Below are 8692 nucleotides of genomic sequence, written 5' to 3' on the forward strand. Positions count from 1 at the left end.
GTTTTGAGGCAAGAGTGGAGAGAGGAGAGAGAGAGAGTCACACATTCAATGGAAACTACCAATTTAAACATGTCATGAAAAATCAGCCATTGGATTTTTTTCTAACACATGTTGAACATCCCTAAAAAGAACCTCACAACCGTGTGGGTGAGGGAACATGAAAAAAATCCACAACTACATAGAACTTACCGACAGGGATGACGTAATGGACACAACGGTTAAATTTTGTCAAAAGATAGGGTATTTCCGGCACGAAAAGAAGTTAATAAGTAATTAAAAGTTAATAACCGTTTTACCACAGCTCATAACGCATGTAAAACAGGCCAAAGCCGCCGAGCACAATCTAAGAGTAGATAATTACAAGTTTCCACGTGGCAAAGGGTTAGCCTTGGCAGCCTGCCAAATTTTATAAAGGATGGACCCACCAACGACTTCTATTCCCCTAAATCCAAGTGTCCAACACTCGAACCCCATTACCCAATCTTTTCTCTCTCTCTCTCTCTCTAAATTTCTTCCCAAAAATCTTCACATCATCACACCTCTCAGGCTCTGCAGGAGGGGAGACAAGAGTTGTCGCAAAGGAAAGTCTATTCTTTTGTTATAGATTCTATATTATATTACCCGGAAGAGAACTTTGAATAGCTGAACTGCACAAAGAGGATCCAAAGAGGAAAATTTTCGATAAAAAAGGAAAGAAAGAAGAGTTCTTGAAGCTTTGGATTCTTGGTTAATCAAAAAGGTTTCCAAAGAAGATAACTTGGTTTTTTTATTGTTGGGAGGAATCGGAGGAATGAGTGGTGGTGGTCTTGATGTTTTGTGGGCTCGGTTTCTACTATTTTTTGAACAACAGGTACTTCCTTTATAGGTAATTCATTCCTTTATGGCCGTTCTGCAACGATGATATCATGAGTTTTAGTTTTTATTAATTAGGGCTTAAGCGTCGTTTCCTCTTGTCTGTTTTGGAGGAAAATCAACATGTGGGTTGTGCTGAATTCAACTGAGTTTGGTTAGGATATTATGGGTTTGTCAATTCTTTTTCTCTGCTTTCCTTGGATGGCTTCATTGGGATTCTCAGGCTGGGTTATCTAAGGTCTCTTGGGGTTTAAGGTGCTGTAATTCGCTGGTTTTGGTTGGTTACCGGCTTCTGGTTGCAGAAATATTGGTGGGTCGTTCCTTTCCAAAGGTAATTTTGAGTATTTAATCTAGTGTTTACGGTTTTGAATTTGAACTGTTAGAGGATTTATTTAATTTCGTTTCATTAAAAAACACCAAAAAAAACTAGTGTCGTTTTATGTTTTTTTTATTTATTGGGTGAAGGTGAATGTTGTTTTCTCTGTTTTCTTATGCTAAGTGAAAAGGTTATTTTTATTTATTTATGTAGTCTCACTAGTAATTAGAGTTGGTTTGTCGAGCCTGATCAATTTCCCTTTTTCCATTCCTGCAATCTTGAATTTTATCATGTTACACAGTGTCAATCATCTTATAATACCCAAGAAGTGAACCTGTGATTGTACAGTTATCCTAGTTTTCTCACAAAATCATTGGGTTTGATTTCTTTCTTTTGTCAGAAAGCTCTGGAGTGTAATGAAACAATATGGGACGTAACAAATGGATGAGAAAGCGGGGAAGTGGTGTTAGACCAGGGTTGGGGAAGATGATGAGATGCCTTTGTTCTGGAGAGCAGTTAAGAGCAGATGACATGGTCCCCTCATCGGACTCCCTGGCCACCAGGGACTATTCGGCCAGTTTGTATTCATCTCGAACTGGTGAGACTGAGCAGAGGCCAGATACTAGCAATATTGAAGAGGCTGAATCATCTCTCCGTGAAAGTAGTTGTCTAAACTATGAGGTTGGTTCCTCCACATTTTCTTGCCTTGCGTGATTATGCTGAGTTTTCGACTATGTGAATGTAAATCTGATTTTGGAGAATGACATAGACCACAAAACTACATGTTAACCAATTCACCATATGCGATATTTGAAAGATTACTTTGATATAGGAAAATCCTTCCTTGCTCTCCAAATAAGATAATACAATGGAGTTAGGTCGTTCTTGTTTATGGCTTATGTATTTGACATTATGAATTCGTTAACTGCAGCATCGTCTAGGATCAGTATGGTCGTATTGAGAAAGATTATAGGCAGTGTTTCCATTTAGGAATGAATTTCCATCCCTTTCTGAAATGGGTCTGTTCTGTATATTCTAGACCCTTTTAGCTACTTGAACGAGATAAGTTGGTCATCTATTCTGCTCGGTTTCTTTGCTGGTATTTAAAGGTTGGTCTTATGAAAATTTTGAGGTATCTAGCTATGCATCACAAATATGAGAATTGAGGTCTTCAAATCTTATTAGCAATATTCTTGGGTATCCTCACATTCACTGTTGAATAAAGGCATTGGTCATCCTTCCATGATGCTGTTTTGTTGGACCATCCATCATTCACCTTTAACATTCTATTAAAATTTGCAAAATTGCTTGTCTTTTAAACTCCTATTATTCTTAAAATAATGGGTAGCTTACCATGCCTTATGGAATCAGAAATTGGTTCCTATATCTTTTGATTCTATGAATTTGGTTACGAAGCTCAAACACTTTTCGTATATATAGGAGGCTAGAGCATTGTTAGGAAAGCTTGAGTATCAAAAAGGAAACATAGAAGCTGCTCTTCATGTGTTTGAGGGAATAGACGTTGCTGCTGTTACTCCCAAGATGAAACTCTCAATTGCTCGAAGAGTTGAAAACCACAGACGCCGTTCCAACAATGATGTTACCCCTCCCATGTCTATGCATGCTGTCAGTTTGCTTTCTGAAGCAATCTTTCTGAAATCAAAATCATTGCAAGTCCTTGGGAAATTTGGAGGTATGATTCTTGATAAATTTGACTTCTGTTTTTTAACATGTCTTTTTTCCATACCCTGTTTCAAATATTTTCTGTTTATGTTCCCATTTATGGGTTACTTGGGGTGGTTATGTCCAAGTTTTTATTGATCAGGTGCAATGTTCTATTATTGGAAGCTCTTAAAGTAATTTTATGCTTAAATTAGAATTTTCTGATTCTGTTACATTATGAAGAAGTTGGCTTTAACATCTAGGTTTTGTACTTCATTTCTTTCCTCATTCGTCTTCAATGACTTTTCATAGTCATACTTAAGCACCTTGTCACTTTTCTTCAGTAAATATGCACTCACTAGTCAAATTGTCCAAACCAATTTCTTTTTTTCCCCCCAACTGCTGACGACCTTTTTTTCTTTTGCCTCTAAATTGACACTCCCCACAAATTGTCAAGTACTGTCTTTTTCATGTATTTTTCATCAATAAGCCATCTTAGGATTTGTGGTATGTTTTTTTGGCAACCAAAAAAATTTTCTCTGCATGTCTTTCACTGACATAATTTTCTCAGAGAAGACATTCACTATCTACAACATTCACTGTTATAACCATCTTTGCAGGTCTAATCTTTCTTTCCAATTGGTTTTTGCAGAAGCTGCTCAATCATGCAAAGTTATTCTGGACACTATTGAATCTGCATTACCGGAAGGCTTACCTGAAAACTTTGGTACTGATTGTAAATTACTGGAGACTCTAAACAAGGCAGTCGAGTTGCTTCCGGAGTTATGGAAGCTTGCTGGTTTTCCTCATGAAGCAATTTTGTCATACCGGCGTGCCCTCCTTTACCATTGGAATCTTGGTGTGGAGACCACTGCAAGGATACAGAAAGAGTTCGCCATTTTTCTTCTCTATAGTGGTTGTGATGCAAGCCCCCCAAACCTCCGTTCCCAAATAGAAGGCTCTTTTGTACCTAGAAATAATATAGAAGAGGCTGTTCTTCTGTTGATGATTTTGTTAAGAAAATTTGCTCTCAAAAGGATTGAATGGGATCCATCTATCATGGATCACCTTTCATTTGCTCTATCGGTGTCAGGGGAATTGAGAACCTTGGCCTATCAATTTGAAGAATTACTTCCTGGGATTTTGGATAGAAATGATAGATATTACATCCTAGCTCTCTGTTACCATGGGGTAGGAGAAGACATGGTTGCTCTGAATTTGTTGAGGAAGCTGCTAAGTAGCAGAGAGAATCCAAATAGCCTGCCAGGTTTAATACTGGCTTCCAAGATTTGTGGAGGGAGCCCTAACTGTGCAGAAGAAGGGGTGGGGTTTGCTTGCAGAGCACTTGGTCTATTGCAGTGTGGATGTGATACGATGGGAAGTGTTGCTAACTGCTTACTTGGTATTTCACTCTCAGCTGAGGCCAGATCAGGTTTTTCAGACTCTGAGAGGACAATGAAAGAGTCTGAGGCACTTAAGGCATTAGAAACTGCTGAGAGAACAATGAGAGAAAGAGATCCTAAAGTTTTATTTCATCTCAGCCTTGAAAATGCTGAGCAGAGGAGGTTGAATGTTGCCCTTTACTATGCAAAGCAATTACTGGAATTGGAAGCTGATTCTAACGTGAAAGGGTGGCTCTTATTGGCTCGAATATTATCTTCTCAGCAGAGATATAAGGATGCCGAGACAGTCATCAATACTGCTCTGGATCAGACCGGGAAGTGGGATCAGGGAGAGTTGTTGCGGACTAAAGCTAAACTCCAGATTGCACAGGGTCAGTTGAGGAATGCTGTTGAGACATTTACTCATCTACTTGCTGTTCTTCAAGTTCAGAGTAAAAATTTTGTAGCTGGGAAGAAGCTTCAAAAGGTAGATATATTGCATATTTCTTTCAGTTCTCTCATAGTGATAAAGCATGGAAATAATTATAACCCATATTAGTGTCAGTTGAATGATCTTCATACACCTTTGTTTTTTCTTCCACATAGATGAGATATCGTGTAGTGCCATTGGGATCACTCAAGAGTCATAGTCCAGAAAGAAATGTGAAATTATTGAAGATTCTATGGGGCATGGTTTCAAACCTCAAACTTAACCTTTTCTGTTCTCTGTGCTTTGTTTTTACCTTTTCAATTAGGGGAACCTTTTTGTTTTTTTTTTTTTTCGGGGGCGGGGTGGGAATCAGCATAACTGCATTTGGGTTCAACAGTTTGTCTAAAAATACATTATTAAAATAAAAGAGTGAATACATTACGTTTTCTTCAACTTACATACTTCAGGACAGTGGAAAGCATGATAGAAGTTTAGAAATAGAGACGTGGCATGATCTGGCTAATGTATACATGAGCTTGTCACTGTGGCGAGATGCTGAAGTCTGTCTCTCTAAATCCAAGGTCATTAGTCCTTATTCTGCTTCTCGTTGTCATGCCACAGGTACATTGATACTTACTCTCTTCACTACTACTATACTATTTGTCCTTTTCTGGCATTTGGCATAGCATTTCTCCCGTCATTTTTAGCTATTGAATCTATGATAACTGTATAAGTGCGAGAAAGTATTAGTTTTAGTGGAACTACAAGACTTATTTTGGTCTTGTCTTTATGCAAATTGAGGTTTTGTACAGATGGGTTTTGTTGGGATTCTGGAGTCGTGAACAGAAAAAAATGACCTGCCTACAAAGAGTAACTGGATGCAGATTTCATTGAATGTCTTCAAATTTATGTAGTCATTAAAAATTATGATAGGATTCATAGTTGTCATGACGTCTAGGCGATCCAAGGCATTGGAGGGGGGCCTGGACGCAAGGCGACACCAACAAGTTGACTGGAATACTGGATACCTAGATGCCTAGGTGATACCTTGACAACTATGATAAGACTTTGTTTTGATGAATGACATCTCTTGAGAAATTGAGCTCATTATGATTCTATAACTAATTCTAACGTAATTTTTGCAATAAATAAGTTATGCTTTACAACACCCCCCCCCTCAAAAAAAAATGTTACAACAGTTGAACATTACAATTCTTTTGAAATATCTGTGTTGTAGATCTCCAAATGGACTGTGGATTCAGAAGTTCTTACGAATCTGCATTAAAGATTAATTCTATGAGTACTTGGGGTCTGTTTGGATATGAGAACAACTTGTGCTGTTCCAGAAATGTGTGCTAGCTTGTTCTGTTTCAGGGATGTTCTTCGCACTGAGAATGCATTTGGAATAACAAAACATTATCATACTTTTAAGTAAGTTTTAAAATATTTTACCCGTCTTATTTCCCAATTTTGATAGTCAGACTTGAGAGATATCCCCTTTTTAGTTGAATAGCTGCAGCTGAAAAGTTTTCAGTTGGCATTCTCTTTATACTACAATATGGTGCCTCTCCAACAATCTTATCCAACCAACACCTCTTACCCCTCCTATGTAGCATTGAATTTAAATGCAAATCAAAGTTCTGCAAGTCAGATTGCCTATTGAAGTGGCAATGATCCAAACTTTTAATTGATAGTTCAAGGTTGAACAGGGACTGGGATTGCAATGAGAGTGAAGACATAGGTGTGGGAGATGATGAAAAAGGTGTAAAGAGCACAAACCTGACTGGTGTCTCCAATCTTCCATGATCAAACAAGATGAGGTGGGTTTCACTTCCTGCTTTCTAAACCAAGGGCAAGTGGTTTGTGCTGTAGTGAGGAATTACTTTTTTTGGTTCTGTGGAACAGTGCTGTTAGCACACTATTGTGCTTGGAATAGAACATGTGGCACAATTCCAAACGTGTTTTAGGGTGTGCCGAGCACAACTGGAACAGCATGATACAGTTCCAGGCACAACGTCCAACAGGCCCATGCTGCCACTGCTAAGTTCTCAGACTCCAGAGACAAGGTTATGGTCTCCGATGAGGTGAAGGTGGTTAATTAATTTTGCAACAATACATTCAAAAATTCAGACTCTGATTTGTTTCAAGTAGAGGTCAATTTATCAATTACAGACAACCATTAGAAAGAGATTCTCAATTTATCTAGAAACCCGGCACATGCATTTATGATCTAACAATTTTGAGTGGGATAAGATGCTTACCTGAGGTTGTGGGAGGGGTATGTGGAAAATTGGTACGATGACATGTAATTATTAAGTTTTCATTTGCAGGGAAGGGTGGGGGATGAGGAGATACCTTCTTTCTTATTTTTTTGTGTGGGTTTTGCCTGTTCAGTTCAGGGAGAGATTGGGAGAGGGAATTGATGGCTTTTCTGGTTGTACTTTAGCGGCTGATAGAGGGTGTAAGGTTTTATTTGGTTTTTTTTCTTTCTATCTTTTCTTTGTTTGAGATGACACTGCTGTTTGACCTTTCGATTCTCCATGGGAAGAGAAAAGAAGGTTGGAAACCTTCTTTCTTTATAAACTTTCAAAATAGCATTCTGATTGGTCTGCTAGCTGTCTCATCATTGACTGATGTAATTGAAAGTGAACATCTTGCAGAGGATGGAGGAAGAAACAGTTATGTTGATTTCATTTTATATGTGCAACTTATAAGTTTTTTTTTTGTCCTTCAAAAAGCCTACTGATATATATGTTTAGACTTGTAATCATGGTAAGGTTTGGCTGATTCATAAAGCTTCAATTCAAGGTGTTAATGAAAGTCCATGAGTTTTGCTAGATAAACTAGTCACTTTATTTCTCATCACTTTATCAATTTTAATGTGGATATTGTAAAACTTATTTTCGTCAAAAAATCTACTAGGTTATTTATTTAGATCTGTAATCATGATATGGTCTTACTAGTTCAGAAAGCTTCAATTTGAGGTGTTTGTTAGGTGTCGGTGCTTTGGCTAGAATAACTGATCACTTGTTTTTTTCTCATTACTGTATTATTATTGTCCTCTTTCTTAGAAAGGTCTTTTGAATTTTGATTTAATGCAGTTCTTACTTTCACATTTAAAGTATTATTTTTTTAAAAAAACTGTCAGCATTGTCACTAAAATTTAAGGCACTCAATTTTAGTTATGGTCTCTCAGGTTTACTCAATGAAGCAAAAGGCCTCCACAAAGAAGCTCTAAAAGCATTCACAAGTGCACTAGATATTGAACCCACCCATGTCCCAAGCTTGGTCTCTACGGCTACTGTTCTTAGACAGCTTGGTGACAAGTCATTGGCTGTAGTTAGAAGCTTCCTAATAGATGCCTTGCGGCTGGATCGAACAAACGCCTCTGCTTGGTACAACCTTGGGCTTCTGTACAAAGCTGAGGGTGGTGCATCAGCACAAGAAGCTGCTGAATGTTTTCAGACTGCGGCTTTTCTTGAAGACTCTGCACCAGTTGAACCATTCAGATAATCAGCATCACATGCACAGCTAAATTCTGTAAGCATTCAATGTATACTCGTAGTTCTTTCTCTTTTGTTTTTGTGTCCCTCCAGAAATGTTTCTACACGTTTCACATATTGAAGAAGACTCGCACATCAATTTTCATCACTAACCATCTCGAAGGATAAAATTGACCTTTATTATACAAAGTATTCACATCATGTCTCCTCCTTTTGTTTGATGTTTTATGATCTGCAAATTTTTATTTAAATTTCCTTTAGATTCAAGGCACGAATTGTATCGTTAGACTCATTTCTTCCATTTCTATACATTCTCTATTATTTGTTATGGTTCAAACTCCCCTAAAAATATGGAAGTCCATATCTGCACTTCTTAGCCTAGTGACCAATAACCAGTGATTATGACTCTCTCTGTGTTTACAACTTTTGACTTCAATTCAAAGAAAATGAATGATTTAGCTTTTAGCTACAAGATCCAATGGGGTTTTCCATGTCTATATTTGTACAAACATCAGTAAAGTGGTCACTTGAAAGTTGCAACCAAGTA

General features: G+C 37.7%; 1 protein-coding gene across 1 annotated transcript; it reads left to right on the forward strand.

Annotated features, from left to right (window-relative positions):
• Window positions 1-1552: 1552 nt before the first annotated feature.
• On the forward strand, window positions 1553-8258 carry LOC122654677 (protein NPGR2-like). The gene is made up of 5 exons (XM_043848883.1): window positions 1553-1849; window positions 2609-2861; window positions 3483-4699; window positions 5110-5263; window positions 7839-8258. Exons 1-5 carry the CDS (start codon window positions 1595-1597, stop codon window positions 8153-8155), a joined length of 2196 nt encoding a protein of 731 aa, XP_043704818.1. The 5' UTR covers window positions 1553-1594; the 3' UTR covers window positions 8156-8258.
• The last annotated feature ends 434 nt before the right edge of the window (window positions 8259-8692 follow it).

This window comes from Telopea speciosissima, chromosome 3 (genome assembly GCF_018873765.1).
Source record: "Telopea speciosissima isolate NSW1024214 ecotype Mountain lineage chromosome 3, Tspe_v1, whole genome shotgun sequence".
Classification (NCBI taxonomy): domain Eukaryota; kingdom Viridiplantae; phylum Streptophyta; class Magnoliopsida; order Proteales; family Proteaceae; genus Telopea; species Telopea speciosissima.

Coding starts and splice junctions, on each gene's coding strand:
- LOC122654677 (XM_043848883.1), top strand. CDS start 1,595: ATGGGACGTAACAAATGGATGAGAAAGCGGGGAAGTGGTGTTAGACCA. Junction 1,850..2,608: donor GTAGTTGTCTAAACTATGAG/GTTGGTTCCTCC, acceptor TCGTATATATAG/GAGGCTAGAGCATTGTTAGG. Junction 2,862..3,482: donor AGTCCTTGGGAAATTTGGAG/GTATGATTCTTG, acceptor TGGTTTTTGCAG/AAGCTGCTCAATCATGCAAA.